At 43.7% G+C, this 22056-nt stretch overlaps 6 protein-coding genes and 1 non-coding gene across 7 annotated transcripts; 2 read left to right on the top strand and 5 right to left on the bottom strand.

The window, feature by feature from the left end:
• Window positions 1-960: 960 nt before the first annotated feature.
• LOC9311616 lies at window positions 961-5562 on the bottom strand. The gene is given in 4 exon segments (XM_002877171.2): window positions 961-5069; window positions 5223-5302; window positions 5305-5365; window positions 5497-5562. Coding segments are annotated over 4 exon segments (579 nt in total). The 3' UTR covers window positions 961-4697.
• Window positions 5293-12286, top strand: LOC110228191. The gene is given in 6 exon segments (XM_021024804.1): window positions 5293-6132; window positions 6235-6271; window positions 6521-6649; window positions 6747-6838; window positions 7219-7266; window positions 7268-12286. Coding segments are annotated over 6 exon segments (435 nt in total). The 5' UTR covers window positions 5293-6060; the 3' UTR covers window positions 7325-12286.
• A 2170-nt stretch (window positions 12287-14456) lies between these two features.
• LOC9311618 (cytochrome c oxidase subunit 3) lies at window positions 14457-15811 on the bottom strand. Its single transcript, XM_002877172.2, has one exon. It carries the CDS (start codon window positions 15568-15570, stop codon window positions 14773-14775), a length of 798 nt encoding a protein of 265 aa, XP_002877218.1. The 5' UTR covers window positions 15571-15811; the 3' UTR covers window positions 14457-14772.
• LOC9313287 (uncharacterized ribosomal S3-like protein AtMg00690, mitochondrial) lies at window positions 15733-16957 on the bottom strand. Its single transcript, XM_002877173.2, has one exon. It carries the CDS (start codon window positions 16845-16847, stop codon window positions 15843-15845), a length of 1005 nt encoding a protein of 334 aa, XP_002877219.1. The 5' UTR covers window positions 16848-16957; the 3' UTR covers window positions 15733-15842.
• Window positions 16958-17701: 744 nt separating this feature from the next.
• On the top strand, window positions 17702-19126 carry LOC9313288 (uncharacterized mitochondrial protein AtMg00370). Its single transcript, XM_002875504.2, has one exon. It carries the CDS (start codon window positions 18346-18348, stop codon window positions 18940-18942), a length of 597 nt encoding a protein of 198 aa, XP_002875550.1. The 5' UTR covers window positions 17702-18345; the 3' UTR covers window positions 18943-19126.
• On the bottom strand, window positions 17951-18022 carry TRNAN-GUU. Its single transcript has one exon. It is a non-coding gene; the product is annotated as a tRNA-Asn (tRNA).
• Window positions 19127-19440: 314 nt separating the features above from the next.
• Window positions 19441-22055, bottom strand: LOC9313289 (uncharacterized mitochondrial protein AtMg01030). Its single transcript, XM_021024800.1, has one exon. The coding sequence runs from the start codon at window positions 21901-21903 to the stop codon at window positions 21583-21585; it is 321 nt and encodes a 106-aa protein (XP_020880459.1). The 5' UTR covers window positions 21904-22055; the 3' UTR covers window positions 19441-21582.
• Between the last annotated feature and the right edge of the window lies 1 nt (window position 22056).

The raw sequence follows: 22056 nt of genomic DNA on the forward strand, positions 1-22056 counted from the left end.
TTGCTTGAGGGCAAGCAAAGACTAAATTTGGGGGAGTTGATAATTCTGTATTTTACTGGTTTTGAGCATTCATTCGTCATCACTTTAGCATCATTTCATCACTGTTTCATACCATTCTTTATCACTTTGCATGATTAGGATAGTTTTGCATACATGTTGCATTCTTGAGTTGTTTTCAGGTGATTCGGAGCTGTTGGGAAGCAAATTAGAAGAAGTGGATCAGCACCCACCAGTATGCTCGACCACATGCTCGATTACCATTCTCCAGCAAGCTTCCATCATTGTGCTCGACCACATGCTCAATTCACCACTCGAGTACTTTCAGCAACCATCATCTCAAAGCACTCGATTGCATCACCAGGCAACAACTCGACTCACCACTCGACCTCGTGGTCGAGCACCCTCTTCTTCAGCCACTCGACTGGATGCTCAATCTCCACTCCCCACAGCCACTTGATCACAAGCTTCATAGTCTTCTCAGATCTCAACTCAACCAGACATTGAGCATAAGGAAGAGAAGAGGATGAAGCCAGACTCGAGAACATACTCGACCAAGTGCTCGATCGCATCATGACGTGAGCAAGAAATCGCAAAGGCGCCAGCTTTACTCGACTTCTCCACTCGATCGCACGAGGTCGAATGTCTCCGTAAACCGCCTTAATACTTTGTCGTCTTGTGATTTAGGGTTTTCTAGTATTTGCTATAAATAGGTTGTTTCTCTTAATTTGGAAACTAAGTTTTATTCTGTAGAACAATTAGTGTATTCTTCATCTTTGTAATCCAGATTTCTCTTAATCTATTGAGTATTTGCTTTTGATTTCTTCTACAAAGTTGTTCATCTTGTTGAGATCTTGCTAATATGAAGTTTTTATGCATTTATGGGTTTATGTTCATGTTCATGAGTTTTGAGTAGTGATTAGGGTTCTTGAGGATGGGTTAGGGTAGTTTAGAATCCTATAACAGTATACATAGTAGGTAGCGAGATCAAATAAAACCTAGTGCGTCACTATCATCATCTTACGCACCGATCGGTCTATCTGATCAGGTTCAGTATCCAATCCTGTGTAGGGCGGGGGAGCTGCTAGTTCGCTAGGAAAATAGAAAAAGAATATAGAAAATCTATAATCAGTCAATTGCAATTGGAGAAGAAAGTTAGATATACTTCTCGCTAATCCTTCTTCTTTTGATCAGCCTAGCATCTCCCTCGTGCTTATTTATTCTTTCACTTTTACCTACTGCAAGACACATGCCCATCCCAAGAGCGCTATGAGTTCATAGAGTGGAGAATTCTTCATGGTTCATCCTTTTTTCATGCAAGGCTAGTACAGATGGTGAGAATGCTCTGGAAGAAGGTGTCCCAGTCCGTAGGGGCACTTTCAATCAACCCGGTGGGCGCTCAGTGACTCGACTGAAACGAGAAGGTACTTATTGGTCCAACGGAATTCTGCTTTATCATGAAAGTTATCGACCGAGGAATTCCATTTCGGTAGCAGGCTTCTAAATACGCTGCTTGCCCGAACCAAGGACCTTCACATTCTAATCAAAGGGAAGATGCTAAGGGTACCGATAACTTCTGATTATGGATTCTATCCAAGGATCGGGTTCTATCTATGATTGGTGCGACGAATGCGATGACTCTTGGTTAAGGCCTTGCCTTCCCTCATCGATCAAAATGGCCAGTCACAATTGTTGCGCCCTGTCTCCCTGCCCTGAGTACGTCCTGGAAAGCGAATTCTTAAGCTTGGCCCCTCTCTTTATTTGAAATGCTTTAGTGAGATTCACATCTCGGGAATATTCTTCGATACGAGCTACTGTACCCTTATCTTATAAGAAGCCTTCTCTACAACCTTCACTATTTTATTAGTTTCTAGTAAGTAAGTCTCCTGATGCTACCCAGAAGCTCCCTCCTGATTCTCGTTGTTAGGTATTTGACTTAGAAAAGAGCAGCACTAATGGGATATTTTTCTTAATGGTATTCTGCTACCCTCTCCTTTTAGTCGAGTAATCAATCCCTCTCCTCATCAACAAGTGGAAGAGTCACGTCAGTGCCTAAAGGTCAGTTTGAAACTCCGAGACTGCAGCTCCAGCAGAATCCTTCCTTGGTTCAGATTCCTTCCCTGCCTTGGGATGCCTTACTTTCTTTAAGGGAAAAGACAGTATGATGGTGGTTTTTTTCCCTTACTTCTGTTTTAGTCGATCGAGTAGTAACCCACTAGTTATTCAAGCAGTTTTCTTTCCCCTATCCCTTTAGCTTTAGTCGGCCGAGCAGGTTCTAACCTTTTCTTCTGGTCGAGTACCTTCGTTCCTCTTCCTCAACTGGTTGATTAGGTGCTCCAAGATCTGGATCTTCTATTTCATAAAACTGGAAGTCTTGACTCGCCCTTCTCTCTCTTTCTGTCCCAAGGCAATGTTCAGTCGCTGACTTAGGCTTCTTTTCAACTATCAGCCTGTCGTTCGAAAGCAGTCCACTCCGGCTCTCTGGTATTGATTTTATATGGCAAACCTCGGCTAATAGAAAATGGACTTTTCAGATCCCAAGGGTAATCAATCACTACTGATAGGGATCATTGGCTCAAAAGTCACTATCTTGGGAATAGCTGTGCATGATGTGTGATGGTATGTGGCTTAGCTGTATTCCTGTCCTTTACTGTGATGTCTTTCATTTGTATAGGAAAGGTGGGAAGTACTCCAAGTGATCGAAGCTATCCTCTGCTGTTAGCATCCGTACTGTCAGCTTCTGTTTAAAGAGTATTCATTCCTCCGTTCGGATAGTAGGGATCAGGTATGTGGCGAAGGATTCTTCCTGTTGGTAGTTGGGATGTAGTTTAATGAGTTCACAACAATTACCCCAAGGTTTCTTGATCCATCTTTCAAGCTGTAAGGCTCGCTCTGTTCTCAAGGCTTGGTAGCTCTTCACAAAGTCCTCCTTTTTCTCACGAGTTGGAACCGTGCCAACACATTTTCATATCGTCCCCAGTAATAGAGTGATAGGAGGAACCCCTTTCAATTATGTATTACGCCTTAATCCATCAGGGATATCTAATGAATTCCACAGACTTTGATTGAAACCACTATTATCTATGCTTCCTTTAGAGAAAGAAGATCTCACAAGAGAAGGGATTAGATACGCCCCTACCTTACTTGTTCACTGTACTAGATCTCCATATCATATGTGTAAAGCGCCCACCTTGGCTTGGATACGAAAGATGGACTGGAGTGGTTACACTAGCCGATGCTTAAGCGTCAGCCCCCTTCCCCATAAGCCTCATCCGTACCTTAAGTCAATAAGTTGCCGACTCGGCATCCGCCGAAGCCTATAAATGTTCAATATAAAGTTCCATCCTCCATTTATTTCCCACGGATAAGGAAAGCGGTTGCCGTAAGCTTCAAGCTTAGTGAAATGGGTAGACTTCCTCGTAGGGCCACCAACTGTTCAATCTCTATCTCCATCTGCTACCTTCCACTCTTTCAATAGAAGGTCATCAGTCCTCCGAGACAGAACTCTGGGAAACTTCTTTCTATAGCGATTGGACACGTGTTTTTATCAAGTTAATGCAACTCCGTTTCAATTCCTTAATTTGACTCTAACTATATGTCAATACCCCCGCAGTCCACTATAGGGGAGAGTTCACTCCAGATAGGGGTATTACCAGCGGCTTCGATCACATCCTATCCTCTCTAGCTACTGGCTTGCTTCCGGGGATTGTCGGCAAAGAGAGCGAGTGAGGGAGTCAGGTTTAGGCTTGAACACTAGGTTCAATAGGTTAGGGATCCTGAAGTCCCAGAGCCTATTCGATAGGTATCCTTTTACGCTATTTGCTTCGATGCTTTACTACTCTTGAATGTCGGAAATCGGATTCTATTTGATCTTATTTCTTGTCTGAGACTGATGACAGCTTAGAAGGAAAGTGAGGCACTATTCGCTAATCAGGAAAGAGGCTTGACTCTTGCTTGTCGATCTCTATTCCTCCTCGTACATTAAGTAGAGCAGGGAATAGGAATAGTAAAAGAAAAGGCCTAGAGCAAGAGAATCTAGCTAGTTCGATTTGAACTAATCGCTGTGAGGGAGGAAAGATCAGATCTCACGTAAAAAGTTGTAGATAGTCTATTCAATGGCGGAGTCCTTTGTGAAATAATAAGCTATGGAATGTGGATCGAACGAGAAGGATTCGAGCAAGTACCGGACACAAACAAAAGAAACAAGAAAAGGGCCACGATCCTATCTTCGTTTTCGCCCTGCCCTTGAACGATAGAAGAACTACTTATCTTCTCTTAGGTAGGGGTCGATCGGTTCGCATCTATGGTAAATCAATAGGTCCGCGGATCTATTCTTCTATACGAGAAATTGCCATCTCGTAGCACCAACCACCACGACACCGATTTCCTGTCGTAGGGAGCACTCCATTCCCAACTATGGAAAAGAAACTCTTGTCGGCTGACTCTGGCTATAGGGATGTTACAGAATTCCCTGCGAGAAATCCTCCCGCTGCTATTGTAGGGGCTTAACCATTTTCGATGGCAGAAGCATTGGATGCCCTTTTTTCTCCAACACTAGATGCGCTTGATCTAGCCCTCCCTTGGAACTAGATCCCTAACTTGGAAATCAAAGAAATATCTAACTGGCTTATTTGCGTACTTAGCAATGGCCATGAATAGCACTTTGACATAGATTTCTATTTTGAATGCCACTACTTCAACTACTGCTTCAATGGGAATAGCAGAAAAATGGAATTCAGAAAGTGGCCCTCTAAGGAAAGGAAAAAAATGTATATCTTATCGTGAGCCCTAGAATCAGTTTGCCTAAAATCACTTGATGGAACAGGAGTTCGAGTTTGAGTTACTCCAAGAACTACAGGGAATGCCATAGTAGAGCTAAAGCCAATAGCCGTAGCAATGAAAGCTGTCGTTCCTGTTCCTGTCATTTCACTACTATTCCTTTTCTTTGTCCGGATGGGAATAAGTTGTGATATAACCCCTACTGTGGTGGATCCATTGTTAGGAGGAACCCCTGTTCCAGCACGAAGTACGGTAGCCGGCTCAGTCTCATAACATCTTCCGAGTTTGGATACCTATAAAAAGGAGGATAACCGTTTGATTGCATTAAGATTATGTATACTGCTATCCTTCCTCAACATCTCTTTGGGAACATCTTCTTTCCTTCGACTAGGTCATCCCTACGAGGAACATATCTATCTCCTACCCCGCCGAGTAGGTTCACAAACCCTAGTAGGATCTGCTTCTAATGCATGCTTCGCGAGTTCTACGGCTGTCCATACCCTATCCATCCTTAATAACCCGGACATCTATTTCTTTCTATCTGTTGATTATAGCTGTGATTCTGCTGTTGTAGATCAAATAAGAAGTTCTAGTTCGGAATGTCAAGAAACTAGACAGCAAAGAGAGCTAACGAGGGTAATCGCTCAACTAGCAACACTTGCTGAATAGCTACAAGGAAGAAGAGGAGAGATTCATTAATGACAGAAGAAGCTAGGCTACCCTTAGCCGCCTCGATAGAAGCTTTGGGAACGATGAGTGGTTTCGCATATTTCCACGTGTCCACATGGAGTATTTGGACATGATGGGCTCGGATCATAGGCCCATATTTAGAACTTTCGCGGCCGAAGAAGCGTCAGTTTGTGGAAAGTTCTCCTTTGAGAAACGCTGGCTGTCGAAACCAGGGATTGGGGATATTATATATAAGGGCTGGAAAGGAGGCTGGACTGTCGCAATCAAACTCTCCGCCTGCCGGATCATTCCCCTGTAGCTAGCTTTGATTAAAGAGTCTCTTTCTTGGTTCGTTGGGAATGTGCATGATGAGAAAAGGTAGTTAGCTTATCTGCCTTGTTCCTTTGCTTGCATGAAGAAAGACTCTCCTCTGTTTGTTTTGTGGGAATAGGCATGACTAAGCCAGTTAGTTTCCTACGGCGAGCTCGAGCAGCTTTGTATTGCGTCGATATCTTTCCATGACATGCCCCGCTATCTATGTTTACTGGAACCAGGCCTTAAGGTGAAGGGCCGCCTCTCTAAGAAAATAAGTTTGGGGGAAGAAGAGCTCTTGCAATGGATTCCTCAGTAGGAAATGCAAAAGAAGAAAGAAAGAGCAGTGCTTTCTTAATAGTCGTGGGAGTCCGGGTCTAAGGATCCCTTTAGTCGACTAACTGACGTTCCTTATATTTCATAGGTAGCGCGAAGGGTGGCTCTTTTGGGCAGTTGCTAATGCTGATGGGTTTCTAGTTCCATGGATGGATAGGAACTAAGCTAAGTCTGCTAAGTAAGCAGGGAGTTCTACTTTATTTTATCAGAAGATTGCTGCGCTAGTTCCGAATCTTATCTCTTACCTTCCGTAGTTAATCCCTTTTGCCAACACAGGGCTACGCTTGTTTACAACACACCCTTGTGAAGTTGCTAAACTGGCTATCCTTTTCAGGAGAGTTCCTTTGATCTGATCCCAGCACAGAGGATAGAACACAGATAAGTAAGTCAACTAGGTTAGGTGAAGATGGGCAGCTAATCTACTAAGTTGGTTGGTTGAGCACACTCCTGGGAAGGGGTAAACTGACTCTTAGGGTCTTTCGCCCGCGTTTATACTATAGTGGCAGTGGCACCCAATTGATTTTAGCACGAGATAGGGACCAATCTTCATCCACGGGTGTGTGCTGGAATGTGTGCAATACTAGTTTATCGGGCTTGCTTCGCTAGGAGTATACAGATAACAGTTAGGAAGGAATAACCCAGCACTGCGCTAGAGAAAGCAGAGGAATACCGAGAAGTAGAGAGAACTTGCTTCGCTAGGAAAGGAAAAGGGAGAGTTGGTTTCACCTTCCCTATAAGAACTAAGGTTTACCCAACTCCCTAGCCATCTATGAAACTATGATACTTTATACTTCCAAACCTGAAAAGGAAAAGGAAGACTAAAGCATGGGACTAAAGCTGAGGAGGAGCTAGTGGAACTGTCTACCCAAGAATTAGAACAAAAGCTGCTCACAGTACACCTTTGTTTAACTGTACGAGCGAGAATACCAGCTAGTCATGTAACTGCCAAGAATAAGGATTCTAAAGGAAAGAGTTAGGTGTGCCAGAGATCCTGGGATTCCCTTTGGAGAGGAAAGCTCCTACTATTACTATTAAGGAGCACTCAAAGCTTGCTTCGCTAGGACAGGACAGCACAGAAGAGTAGATAGCTTGCTTCGCTAGGAGTGTGCTAACTTATTCTCATAGGCGTACCCGCGTAGAAGAAGCTACCTTCCTCAAACTCCTCTGCGCAACCCACCCAGCCATACCAGAGAGTGCTATCACAAGGAAATTGTCTGGTCTCAGAAGATGAGAGCTTCTTTTTTAGCAGAGGTACTGATGTCAGGAGAGGGATGGCGTACAGACCTCAGTGTGCACTAGCTCCAATACTCTCTTAGTCAACTCTTGGCTTATGCTGTCCAAATCCTCCCAGCTACATTAGCTGCATTAGCCGCTTGTCTCGGTCCTCCAGCTCTGCTACGCTACCCCGGAAGACTCGCACCTTATAATATAAGGAGGTAGGCTTAGAGCCAGCAATAAAGCTAGCAAAGACAGCTCTACCGCGAGCTAATAGTCTTTGCGGACATGCAACCTTCATCTTGACTTCTATGGAGCGCATGAAAACGAAACTTTTCCATCTCATATAGCGACGAATTGATGCAACCTTGTTTTCCTTCGTAAGACCACATGAGAAACCAAAAAGTTTTCACTCCACCATGGCGAAAACCTAGCAAGGCCCTTTGACTCTTTGGATGACATGAAAAAGTAGAATCTGGCTTCTACCCCTAGTGGAAAACCTAGCAACCCAGTTTGACTCTTTGGGGACCCATCGGTAAGAGAAATGTTGCCTTCTACCATGGCGAAAACCTAGCAAATTTGATCATTTTCCACGATTCCTAAGAGTGAAATCATCGATAGCCAAAATACCGGGGTTTGTGTCGCTTGTCTCTTTTTGATCGGCTTTCTAAGTATGAATTGAGTTGACAACCAAAATTCCCGGGAAAATGCAACTCTTCACTTTTTGTTATGATTTCAAAGAGTGAAAACATCGGCAAGCTCAAAACACGGGAAAATGGAAATGCTCTAAACCGTAGAATCACAACAGCCTTTCTCTTAGGGCAACAGGGGAACAAGGAACCTGGGAAAGACCAACACAACTTCCTTGACTTCCTAGGCTTCTATGCGGAGAAGGGTTTTAGGAAAAGAGGAGAACTAAGAGAAAGAACAAGGGAAGAACAAACCAAGGCTTGAAGACCTAACTTCCCTCTCTGGGTTACTGACCTTACCTTCCTAGGCTTATCTCCCATTCCTATAACCGGGCTTAGCTTCCTAACCTTACTCCTCTTCCAGGGAGAACTGACTTCCCAACTGAGCTTACCTTCCTAACACCTAACTCAGCTGGGAGAACTTCCTGCCAGGGCGATCCTTCCTTCCCTTCCTTCCATTATACCGGGCCGGGGAGAGGGTAATGAACCAAAGAGTAGTATACTTTATGAATGGGAAAGCTGTCATCAAGCCAGATGCGGATGATATTCTAACTGCTGCGCTCTGCTGCGCTTACGCCTTTTGATTAGACAACTCCTTGTGCCAAGCTAACTAACTAGGATTTGTTCAAAGGAATCGTTTAAACATAAAGAAGAGTTAGCTACTCTGACGAATCTAATGTTATCTGCGTTGAGGTTCAAAGAATGGGTGATTCCCTATACCCTATATAAGATAAGTGAATTAGTTCTTCAATCGATTCATCTCGGCCTTAGACTGCTACGGTTAACTCTTTCCCCGAGCACCTGGACTGGTTATCTCGAAAGAAATGCTTTCATATCATAGCTGCTGACTTGGCTTTGAAGAGCTGAAGGAACGGCTACTGATTAGGGACTCAAATCATTTCATCCGGAAGTGACTGCACTCGCCTAAGCAAAGGGTAAGCTACTTTCATAACCACCAGGAAAGCCTAGCTACTTGTTCGTTCCTCACCCTGTCCCTTACCTCTTACCGTGGGAAAAGCTGTTGATATTCGTAGATCGTTCGTTGATTCCCTTGCTTTAGGGTAATGATTCTTCTGGGGCCACTAAAGAAAGAGTTCTGCCTTCTAGCCAAGCCTTTGAGACCAAGTCAAGCTTCCCAGCAGTCAACCAAGAAAGAGTGTTTCTCTCCTACTGAAGAAATGGAAGTCTGTCTGCTTTCCATCTTAGCATTGTTAACCTCTGCTCTTTCCAGAACAGGTTATCTCTCAATCAATGTATTCACGCATCTCAAAAGAGTGAAAAAAAGTAGTCCTTCCTCCCAGAGCTGAAATAGCCGGGCTTCTTCCTTCAACTAAGGTAATGATGACCCGAAGTCTTAGTGTGGCTGACAAGGGGGCTTACAAGAATGAACTGTTGAACTAGCTCGCGCGGAAAAGATATATCTGTTAGTAACTAAGAAAGTGCTAATCTCGCAGAGTCAACTGTTAAGAAGCGGCGGAGAGAGGTGTAAATCAGCAAGCCTTCCAACAAAGGATTTCGCAGTGGAGATTAGGTGATAGGCCTGCGTTGGCACATAAAAGAATTTCCAACCCGACCATTCAAGGAAATAGACAAGATTTAAGCTCCTTGCTTGGGTTCGGTTATCATTAAATGTATAGGCTGGGGTATTGAAGTGAAGATACTTGCATAAATAGAAACTTCGGGCGGTAGAAGAGAGGCCCTTTCTGATACGTCAAAAAAAGAGAGACTGATTCTGACTCTCCCAATTAAGGAAGACGGAAATGGCTGGTGCCGGTTGGTCCAACCAAGAAAAAAGAGATGGGATTTGTGACGAAAGCAAGGAAGACTCTTAGTTGTTGAATGCGAGTCACTACATAGGTGGAATTTGATAAGCTCCTTTAGGCCCGGCTAGCCCGTAGAGTCTTAGGGGTTTTCCCCACTTTCCCTGACGCAAGGTCGGGGTCTTTACGAATAGGACAAATATACACCAACCCTTTAAAGGATGAGGTTCCAGTTCGCCATTCCTATTATTTATAGGCTTCCAGTCTCCTCAGAAGTCCGCTCTTCTATCTTCGCAGAATTCACCTGGGTCTCTTACTAACCTTCGCGTCTAGGGCATGATGTCTTTATTTAAGATGTCAATCGTCTTGTTATTCTCAATAAATTCTTCCAGGCCTCTCTACGGGATTGGAAGAAGGAGAGGAGAAGGAGAGAGTGAAAGGAGATAAGTAAATGTTATCACAGACGGAGATGCCAGTGAGAATACTGAACAGACAACAGCTGAGGATACACAGCCTAAGCTCTTTGACCATAAACCATCCAATAATAAAGAGAAGATGTGGAAGGGTGAAAGATAGTGTACTAACGAGAAAGGTGAAAAGCTAGGGAAATTCCTGTTCAAGTTTCAGCTTGATAGCTATATCTTTCCTTTCTTAACTGGGTTTTTGAACTTCACATATATATAGCCCATCAGCTTGTGACTTCGCACTCTCAGTTTCGAGATTGGGAATCGACAGAACTGCCCTTTCTTAACTTAATTATAAAGGGTAGCTTAGCTGGTTAGATTTACTGAAGGTAATTCAATCGCTGAACGTTGATAATAGCTTTCGAAAAGAGATCCTGACTCTCCAGCTAGTTCAAACTTCCCCGATTAGTAATGCTCTCACCCTGGGGACATATCTCACCTTTGTCAGCAAAACAGTAGAACCATCTTCATTTCTCAGTCTCACACTTCCTATTCCCTTCACTGTTGACATGGTGTCATTTGCCATCTTTACTTGTTCCACTACCAGCATCTGATAAACTCACAAACCATTCTCTTCTTCCGAAAGAACAACCTGTGTCAAGTATCCAGACTTCCCTTTGTTAGGAATCCCTAATTGAAAGTGAGAAGGGACCTACACTAGTATATAAAGGACATGGGCCTCTCCACTCATTGCCAATTGGTTTTGAGTTGGAAGCCCATGAACACTCACATGGTATCAAGAGCCATGGAGGGTTCTCTTGAGTCTTATCCTTTTCCTTCCAATATCAATATTACTAGTTGTGTCTCCCATTAAACTCAACGATCGGAACTATCTTCTATACGACGAAGGAAGGGTGCGATTGAGTCCGCTGAACTTGGGCGAGAGATGTGACTTCGTTCCTCTCCTTTCAGTCGAGTTATTTAAACCTCTCCAGAGCTCTGGTGTCTACGAGAAGCTTCATGAGTCAAACAATTGAGGAAGCCGATACTTATACTTTGGTAGAGAATCTCGCACAAAGCAATGGGAGTCATGGCTCGGATTATGATCGGACTACAAGGAAAAACAATGATGAATCTCATCATGCCATCCAAGAGCTGAATGCAAAAATGGATAAGATATTGAAGCGTGACCAAAAGAAAAGATGACGGTAAACTCTTGTGAAGAGTATAGTGGATATCAAGGGTACCAAGACTTTAGTGTTGAAGGGTATGAGGAGCCACAAAAAGAGTTGAACTATGTTAGAGGTCAAGGATTCCAACCAAGGCCTTTCAACCAAGGGTTCCAAGCTAGAGGGGCTACTGCTCCAACAAAGACCACCTTACCAAGCGCCCTACCAAGCACCTTACCAAGCCCCTTACCAAGCTCAAGGGAGTTCTTCTTCTGCTCCAACTGCACCAGATAGTGAGGTGAAGCTAATGTTGCAACAATTCCTTGAAGGACAAAAGAAAAGTACCATTGAGATGAACACAAAAGTGGACAACATGTACAATGATCTTAATGGGAAGTTTGAAACTTTGGCCTCTCATGTCAAATCTCTTGACAACCAAGTTGCTCAAACCGCCTCTTCATCAAAGAGACCCATGGGAACACTACCCGGTAAACCGGAAGCAAACCCAAGGGAACATTTTACATAATGCTTAGAAGTGGAAAAGAGCTTGAGGAAGTTGTGAGAGATGATAAGGAAGAGGAGCAAGTTGTTGTGAGAAAGGCTAAACAGATCGTCAACTTTCCCTTGCTTGGCATGCTCTCATCAGCAAGGTATGGCTTAAGGCGCTGGCCATTCACCGTGAAGTGTTCACCATTGACATCCCAAAGCACTACCGCTCCATACGGTTTCACTTCCTTTATGCGAAAGGGTAAAAAACATCTAGATCTCAACTTTCCTGGAAATAACTTGAGTCTAGAGTTGAGGAGCAGCACTTGGTCATTTACCTTGAACTCCCTTGGTAAGATCTTCTTATCATGCCAAGCCTTAGTCCTCTCCTTGTAGATCTTTGTGTTCTCGTAGGCCTCTTGCCTTATTTCGTCGAGGTGGTTCAATTGGACCAACCGCCTTTCCGAAGCGGTTTTTATGTCATAGTTCAACAATTTTGTAGCCCAAAAAGCTTTGTGCTCAATCTCAACCGGCAAATGGCAAGACTTACCATAGACAAGATTGAAAGGTGTGGTTCCTATGGGTGTCTTGTATGCCGTCCTATATGCCCATAGCGCATCGTCAAGCTTGGTGGACCAATCCTTTCTTGTTTTCCCAACCGTCTTCTCGCTTTGATTTATCGGTTGGAGATTTCCACTTGGCCACTTGTTTGAGGATGGTAAGGAGTGGCAACCTTATGCTTCACACCATGTTTTCTTCAAAAGGTTCTCAAAAACTTTGTTGATGAAGTGAGATCCCCCATCACTAATAACCACTCGTGGTATACCGAATCTTGGGAAAATCACTTTCTTAAACATTTTTAGCACAACCTTGGCGTCATTAGTGGGGCTCGCAAGAGCTTCCACCCATTTTGAAACATAATCTACCGCCATTAGGATGTATTGGTTTCCATGAGAAAATGGTTTTTTTCATGAAATAGATGCCCCACACATCAAATACTTCTACTTCCAAGATAAAGTGTTGTGGCATCTCATTCCTCTTTGTAAAGTTGCCCTTCCTTTGGCAAGCGTCGCAAGAAGAAACAAACCCATGAGCATCCTTGAACGTGGTTGGCCAATAGAATCCTGCTTGTAAAACCTTGGCCACTGTTTTAAATGTTGCGAAATGTCCTGCATACTCCGATGCATGCATGGCAATGGTAGAGAATGCCCTTCACTTCCTCTTTTGAAATGCATCTCCTAAAAAGACCATCGGAGCATCTCTTATACAAAAATGGCTCATCCCAAAAATAATGTTGCACATCTCGCAAGAATTTATTCTTCCTATATCCATGGAACATTGGAGGCTCTTGATCACAAGCCAAGTAATTCAAAAAATCGGCATACCATGGAAGGTCATCTTCCATGCTTTCCAAAATCATAACCGCGGGATACTCTTCCTTCAAATATTCGAGCACATAGACTTTCTTTTCGGGGAGGCTATCATCTATCGGTATGTCCTCCTCGACCCGAAGTCTAGACAAGTGATCCGCGACTCCATTCTCAATTCCTTTCTTGTCCTTTATAACCAAATAAAACTCTTGGAAAAGTATAATCCATCTAAGTAGCCTCGGTTTCGCGTCCTTCTTTGCCAATAAGTATCTCAAAGCCGCGTGGTCCGTGTGCACTATTACTTTGGAGCCCACCAAGTAAGACCTAAACTTCTCAAAGGCGAAAACTATGGCGAGGAGCGTAAGCGCGGTGGTGGCATAGTTGACTTGCGTGTCGTCCAAGGTTCTACTAGCCTCATCTTTTCCCCCTCCCCGGATCCATCATCCTCGAGGAGGAGGAAATCTAAGTCCAAGACTCTTTTAGTAAGACTATGGATTGCTAATCTGCCTACGCGGAAAAGGAAGCCTTCTCCCTCTCAAACTAAAGAGTAAAGATAGCCCTTCCTTGCCCTAAAATACATGTAACATTGGATTTGCTAGTATTCCTACGGGGCTTACCCGAAGAGCCATCCTAATCCATCTTGCTAATGTTCCGGTCTTCAAACAAGAAAGAGCTAGGGGGCTCGTTCGCCCTGACGCTGGTTAGACGTGAGGTCGAACATGTCCCGCTTCGCCCTATGGCACTAAGTAGATGGCGCTCAACTTCCTGTCCTTCCTTTGCCCCAAAACGGCTCCAACCGCGTAGTCACTTGCATCGCACATGACCTCAAATGGTAAATTCCAGTTGGACTATGGGCGCGGTCACTAGAGCCTCTTTAAGCATCAAGAATGCCTCAAGGCATTTCTCATCAAACATAAAAGCCACATCTTTGCATAAGAGTTGTGTGAGTGGCCTAGCAATCTTCGAGAAATCCTTGAGAAATCTCCTATAGAACCCTAATGTCCTAAGAAGCTTCGAATACCCTTTACCGAGTTTGGTGGTTGCAAACTTGTCATCACCTCAATCTTCGCTTGGTCAACGAATTTTTTACTTGTTTTGAACAGTATTCTAAAGACACGTCTTACGAAAAGCAGATTTCATTTTTTGAGGAAATTATTAAGTGGGATTCTGAAACGTATAATTACAGCTTGCACTTTTAACGAGGAACTCTCGCAATTAGCTCTACTTTCTTTCTTTCTGGTTTTGGTGTTCCGATATCTTTCGTAGGATGAGTTCGATCCATTAGGTTCTTCAATTTGTTCAGAAAAGAAACAAGAAACAAGAAAACATCTTTGATTACGATTAAAAGGAACAATCTCAAATAGACCAAGATCAAATTTCGGGTCATTTCTTGGTGAACATGATCTGCCATAATCTCTTCGATTCCTTCATTTATGTGCCAGAATAAAGAGAGATTTGGTAGAAAGTGGAAGAGACTTTATTGTATATGATAATCAAAGGGAGTGGGAAAGCTGCAGTAATTCTTTGGAAAAGCCCGGTTCTCTTTGTCTTCGAGCTTTCATTTTTTAATCCACTCTTTCGTTCCTTCATATACCTCCCCACCAATAGATAGAGACAAATAGGAATAACCAAACCACGTCTACAAAATGCCAGTACCATGCAGCTGCTTCAAAGCCAACGTGATGCTCCTTCGTCAGATGACCAAGATATTGCCGAATACCACATATAATCAAGAAAAGAGTACCTATAATAACATGAAAACCATGAAAGCCTGTTGCTAAGAAAAAGGTAGAACCATAAATACTATCCGAAATAGTAAAGGGTGCTTGATAATATTCCATTCCTTGAAAGCCAGTAAATACTAGAGCCAATAAAACGGTAGCTACTAAAGCATAAACTGCTCGTTTTTCCTTCCCCGCGAGTATAGCATGATGAGCCCAAGTTACGGCAGCTCCGGATGAAGGGAGAATAGGGGTATTAAGAAAAGGGATTTCCCAAGGATCTAAAACCCCAATCCCTTTTGGGGGCCAAATACCTCCGATCTCTACCGCAGGTGCCAAAGAAGAATGAGAAGAAGCCCAAAAAAAAGCAAAAAAGAACATAACCTCCGATACGATGAACAGAATAGAACCATATCGAGGTCCTAATTGTACGACTTTGGTATGATGTCCTTCCAACGTGGATTCACGTAGAACATCGCGCCACCATACGAACATGGTATATAGGAGAAATATGAGGCCCAAACTTAGAAGTCTTGCACCCCCTTGAAATGGGTGCATGTACATCACACCTCCTACGGTGGTTGCCAAAGCTCCGAGTGAACCCGAAATAGGCCATGGACTTGGATCTACCAAATGATAAGAATGCCTCTGAGATTCAATCATAAACCACTTTGTCTCGGTTATATGTAAACCCCCACCCTTCACCCCCACCGGGCTCTTTCTCTTTGGGGTCTAATTTTCTTTCTATCTGACAGGACAAACTAATAGGAAGGGATGGTTCTTTAATTGCATTGATAGAAGTCTAACTAGAAAAGGATCTCTCTATTACTTTGAGAAGAGAATCGTTGGTTTGACCGACGGAAAGCATGGGAGAAAGAAAGATGCACAAACAGACTGAAATCTATGAAAAGAAAGAAGAGAACGAAAGAACGGATTTAGTTCTGGGGGGGTTGGTGCTCGTGTGCATGGATGAGCACACGGAGACACCAATTAAGGAACGCACGGCGTGCGCTTTCCTCCTCTACCCTTGCTAACTCCGTATTAAACCTTCCCCTCCACTCGGCGATTTGCCGATCCCGAATGGAATCAGCTCTTCGACCGAGATGGATTTGGCGTTGGAGTGATCTAATTTCCTGATCCAGGCGCGCCGTTAATTCCCGACGTCGGCCTGGATCCCCCTCGTTCTGGAGGGCCCGTTCCGTCCCCTCGACCCGTTCCCAAGACTCCGCCAATTGGAGATTCCGTGCTCGTAAAGAGTCGGAACTCTCAATTTCGTTGTACAACGACGATACGGAGGGATTGAGAGCAATCTCGTTACCCTCCGTATCGGCGGCAGGCAGGTCCACATGTGGAACGACAAATAAAGTGGGGGTTTCCAGAAGCCCAAGAAGACAGAACGAGAGTCTCAATAATAAGAGAACTCGCCCTAACTTCGGGGCTATGAAAACAAGAAAGTAATAGAACCCCCCCAACAGTGCTGGGGGATTCGCGAAAACTCTTACCCATATCTTACCATTTCTTCGGAATTGTCCGCTCATAGCACGATGTAAGTGTCCGATTATAGCCCGACGCGCTGCTTCAATGGCTCGATATGAAAGACGACCAGCTTTACAACTTTTAGTGCCATATCTTCCAAAACCCAGTTTTGTACCATCCGGTTTGCAACCCCTACTACATCTGCCTTTACGATATTTACTATATTTCGTACGTTTCGGATATAGCACGTCCCCCTTTTTTTTTACTATATGAAATCCATACTTTGACACCTGAGATTCCGTAACGAGTAGATACTTCCGCAGGAGCATAATCGATTTTCTGGTTAAATACATTACGAGAAGTTTTTCTATGCTTATAGCATTTATACTTTCGCGGTCGCCCTCACTGAACCGACTTGAATCTGAACTACGATTTTTTCCCCAACTTGCTTTATTAACGGGCATTTTCGGGGACTAGCCCGCTTCTTCATTACTCAAGAGGGCGATTGCCCGGTCCTCTTTCATGTGGAATCATTTTAGATCGTATCCCCACAAGCCTGCCTCCACTTTCTTATGTGAAAGAGTTATTCTATGAAAGAAAATCTCGTTTTTTCACATATACAAGCTAAAACTACAACAAGTGGGAGAGGCAGGATTCGAACCTACGTAGAAAAACTTCAACAGATTTACAGTCTGCCGCTTTTGACCACTCGGCCACTCTCCCCTTCCCGGGCCGAGGCCCCCTCAATGGGTTCTAAGAAGGAGGTTTTTTCCCTGAATCAATAAAAAAAGAAACTTATTGATTTGATTGAAGGGAACTAATACTATTTCTTAGCTTAGCTAGCGTTCCGGGAGAATCTAGTCATTTAGTCAATTCATAACAATCTCTGTAAAGCAAGGGACAAAGCTTCTACGACAGCTTCCCCCTCATGTAGTCGTCGGCCTTCCCCAGCCCCCCTTCGTCGCTTCCGGCGAAGCTGCGAGCCCTACCCTTCTCGAGCCTACTTAAATAGCTTACGCTTACCAAGCCTAGTCTACTAAAAGAGGGCTACAGTAAGCAAGCTTTCCCCCTTTGTTTTTGTTGTGGGTCGCGCCTCACCGCAGGCACTGAATGAATGAAATGAGTGGTCTGCAAGCCTTCCCCCTTTAAAATTACCAAAAACTTCGTTGCCGCTAGTGGCGAATAAAATTTCAACCATCCCACCCGAAAACCACTCGGAGCCTAAAGAGAGTTCAGTCTACAAGAAGCTGGCAGAGCTTTAGCCATTGGACTACATCGCACTATCCTACCTAAACCCTTTTCTTGTTTGTTCGGATTCTGTTCTTTTTCGAATGAGGCTAGTGGAGACAAATTCCTTCCGACTAATGAAGAGATACTACTCCAGTCTTCCCATTCATTCCCAGTTGATCCTTCTTCTTCCTAAGAATTTAACGAACCAAGTTCACCTATACGAGAGTGAGGAATCAAAACCAACAATCAACTTTCCACTTTTGACACGATTCAGCTAGTTTAGAAACAAAGGAGAAGGACAGGGGCCGTTAGGTCATAAAAGCGATAACTAACAAATCTCCCCAAGTAGGATTCGAACCTACGACCAATCAGTTAACAGCCGACCGCTCTACCACTGAGCTACTGAGGAACAACGGGAGATTAGATCTCATAGAGTTCAATTCCCGTTCTCAACCCATGACCAATATGAACTCGAAGTTTCCTTCGTAACCCCCGGAACTTCTTCGTAGTGGCTCCGTTCCATGCCTAATTTCATAGGGAACCTCAAAGCGGCTCTATTTCATTATATTCCATCCATATCCCAATTCCATTCATTTAATATCCCTTTGGTGTCATTGACATAAGAGATGTCGTTTCTAGTCTATCTCTTTCTATTTCTATATATGGAAAGTTGCAAAATCATCATATAATAATCCAGAAATTGAAATAGAAAAGAAAAAAGGGAGGTTTGTGATGGTTTTTCAATCTTTTATACTAGGTAATCTAGTATCCTTATGCATGAAGATAATCAATTCGGTCGTTGTGGTCGGACTCTATTATGGATTTCTGACCACATTCTCCATAGGGCCCTCTTATCTCTTCCTTCTCCGAGCTCGGGTTATGGACGAAGGAGAAGAAGGAACCGAGAAGAAAGTATCAGCAACAACTGGTTTTATTGCGGGACAGCTCATGATGTTCATATCGATCTATTATGCGCCTCTGCATTTAGCATTGGGTAGACCTCATACAATAACTGTCCTAGCTCTACCGTATCTTTTGTTTCATTTCTTCTGGAACAATCACAAACACTTTTTTGATTATGGATCTACTACCAGAAATGAAATGCGTAATCTTCGCATTCAATGTGTATTCCCGAATAATCTAATTTTTAAATTATTCAACCATTTCATTTTACCAAGTTCAATGTTAGCCAGATTAGTCAACATTTATATGTTTCGATGCAACAACAAGATGTTATTTGTAACAAGTAGTTTTGTTGTTTGTGTCCGTATGTTACTAGTTGAGTGGGCTTTCCCTTTGTTCCAGTTATTTCTGGTCATGAAGGTGTAGGCCAAGGACGGAGTCGAACCGTCATTACAGGATTTGCAGTCCGATACATTTCCATTATGTTACCTAGCCAAACCCGCCACCTCATGTGCCAAAGTCAAACGGTTGTTCTTTCTTCCCTCTTTTTTATACATATGCTGGGGCGGGCGGAGCGCTCTATATGACCGGCGGCGGGTTACCAGAGAGGAGGGGACAACTTCTTTCTCCCTTGCCTTGCTCAATTTTCGTTTTATGATTGAAAGTAGCAAGCAACTCTACTACTAGTACAGAGGCCAGATAGAAGGTTGCTCATCCAGCCCAGCGGATCTATTGTTTATGCAGCAGTGCGATGCGGCTGAAAAACATAAGCCCCATTTTCTTAGTAAGATGAGTAAGGTATAGGTTTGGGAAAACTCCAAAACAAAGGTTCCAAAAAAAAGACATTAATCAAGGTGACAGGATTCGAACCTATGGCCCTCTGTACCCAAAACAGATGCGCTGACCAGACTGCGCTACACCTCGCGTCTCACTGTAATTGCTTTTTTTTTTCATCTGCCTCCTGCACTATACGGCTTTTTGCCTTCTTCCTTCTTTCACTTGAATTTTAAAAATCCGGCTCGCTCTCGGCTACGTGTCCAAAGGACCAAAGGGCCATTCTTCATATACCTCAGCTCCGAGAATAGAAGTGGTTGTGGATTCGAACCACTGACACAAGGATTTACAGTCCTTTGCTCTAACCATCTGAGCTACCTGTGAACCACTTTGTTCTCAACTTATCCAACGAATCTCTTTCTCTTATTCAATTCCACTTTGTTTAGTTTAGTGATAGTTAGAGGTTAGAGAGCTAGATCACTCCTCTAAGCAGCCTTCTGATTATATACGTATTATTCTATCTATCTGTCCCTACCTTATACTATCCTTCCTATCTGCCATTACTTGTATTCTATCGATAGGAATGGTTAGTTAGTGTGCATAGCTGCCTTGTTTCTGTGTATGCACAGCAGTTGTTTCTGTGTGAAGCATGTATGGAGGTAGTGAAGAACGGCCTGCGAACTACCGTAGCTAAGCGGCACTAGTTCCTGTTGCTTGCAGCTTCAGTAGAATTCATATCCCTTGTTGGTATGTGAGTAAGTTGTTGCATGAATGGTCAGGTAGGTAAGCGTAGCAGTATTCCTGTTCATGCATGTATCCCTGCAGGTTGTCTTCCCTATCGAATGAGGGAAGTGAGCTGGTTAATCGCAGCTTACTTCTGGAGTGGTCCCTAGGCGGGTGTAGCTATTGTTGCTTGTAGCTGCTGTTAAGTATCTATCTTTGTTTGCCGATCACTGATGTAATGGCTGTTCCGTGCTGTGCAGCGCGTTCCGAGGTCTGCTTTCCTTTCTTTGTCATTTGACTATCTCTCTCCGTTCGATGGGAACAGTTGTTTCACGACTAAGTAAGAAAGGTTAGCGAAGCCGGGTTCCTATGTATGCATGATATTTGTTCCGAGGTGGTTGTTTTCTCTTCTTTTGGAAATTGCCCGGGGTTTAAATAGGGCAAGAACATCAGGAAGGTCTTTTCGTTCGGATACAGACATGGCAATCTACGTATATGAAGTCTCGATTAAGCTGCCTAAGCATAGATCCAACGCGCTACTCAAGTAGGCGGGAAAGAAATGCCCTTCTAGCATTGCCACTTGCTTCAAGCTGCTCTTTCTATAAGCTATATTCCAGTAGTGATTCGAGAAGGAATTCATGAGTGACTGACCATCCAGCCTTTCCTTCGTATGAGACCGGACATGCCAGCGAATCGAATAGCGTAGGAAGTCAACAAGTCTTAATGGTGGAAAGCTAGAAAGGGAAAAAGCATTAGTTTCAGGTTGTTTACATACTCGACTAAAAGGAGGAACCCCTCGGGCGAATAAAGTATGTAACTGGCTTAAGAACAAGAAAGCAAGAAAAAGGTATGAAGTTCTAATTGTACAATGCTATTACTTCATCCGCTGTGAATAGGCTGAAGGAATTGGATCTTGTCTCTTTGAATCTGCTTTTAAGGCAGGAAGTCAGAACTAGAAACTTTCTCTTTAGATATCCCCATACGTTCCCTTGTGTGAAAGAGCTGTAGAATAAGTCCTAGCTATCTGATAATAGCAGTCTTGTTGCTATGGGCTTAGCACTAGTCTGCAATACTCAATTCATACCAGTAGTACGGTTGCTAACTTGTCTTTCAAAGTTGCCCTGGTGTATATCCCGGAGTACTTCGAGGAACGCCAGTAGGCCTATTAGTGTATAGATCCTTCCCGGGTTGTTTGCTGTGTTTCACTGTTTCTTCCTTGGGAACTGTTTGTTTTTTCTCTTCTGTTATAGTAAGAGTTCTCACTCCTTCACCTCATCGGTCAAGTGGAAGAGTCACGTCAGTCCCGAGGAACGCCTTTCCGCTCATGGTCTTCCTACTCCGATCTCGCTTCGGGCACTATAAGGGCTAGCTGGCTTGTTGCTAGAGCACAGTTAAGAGTCACTCCTCTCCTGGTTCTACGTAGCTTGATGAGATAGATTGCTGGCGTAGCTGTGATTCCTAAGTAAACAAGTTGTAGGGAAGGAGTGCCTTCCGGGTTGTGCGTATGCATCTACTGAGGTAAGGCACGATTGAGCGGCTAGCTGCTCTGTCATTACTAGAGAGTCTTTCTTAGTATGAGCCGTGATAGGGAAGATGTGTGCTCGAAGTCTCCTTAGGTCTTGATCTAGTTGTGACTTCTTTTTTCCAGCGAGTTACCCGTCGTTGTAGTTGTTGCTGTTCCGGGCGGTGCTTCCTGTCTGTAAGATCCCTTTCTTGTCTCGTCCGGGAAGGATGTATGAAGTATTGGTCCGTAGCTGCCTTGCTTTTCTTGTTTCCTTTGCTTTCGAGTAGGTGCAGCTGAGGCAGGTACCAAGAGTCAAGAGAGAACTTCTTTGTTTTGTTTGAATAATAGTATAGATTTATACCTTCTCTACGGAATACCTGTTGCATCCTGTCTCTCCTGCCAAGCGAATGGATTTGTCATGCATTTGTTGCTAACTGCCGACACAAGCTGGCTTGTTAGGAAAAAAACCCTTTTCTTCTTCTTATGAATGTTGCTTACTCTGTCCACTGCGATACAACTGTTGTAAGCTCTGTTTTACA

Source organism: Arabidopsis lyrata (genome assembly GCF_000004255.2).
Source record: "Arabidopsis lyrata subsp. lyrata unplaced genomic scaffold ARALYscaffold_5, whole genome shotgun sequence".
Classification (NCBI taxonomy): Eukaryota; Viridiplantae; Streptophyta; class Magnoliopsida; order Brassicales; family Brassicaceae; genus Arabidopsis; species Arabidopsis lyrata.

Coding starts and splice junctions, on each gene's coding strand:
- LOC9313287 (XM_002877173.2), bottom strand. CDS start 16,847: ATGCCCGTTAATAAAGCAAGTTGGGGAAAAAATCGTAGTTCAGATTCA.
- LOC9313288 (XM_002875504.2), top strand. CDS start 18,346: ATGGTTTTTCAATCTTTTATACTAGGTAATCTAGTATCCTTATGCATG.
- LOC9311618 (XM_002877172.2), bottom strand. CDS start 15,570: ATGATTGAATCTCAGAGGCATTCTTATCATTTGGTAGATCCAAGTCCA.
- LOC9313289 (XM_021024800.1), bottom strand. CDS start 21,903: ATGCAACAGGTATTCCGTAGAGAAGGTATAAATCTATACTATTATTCA.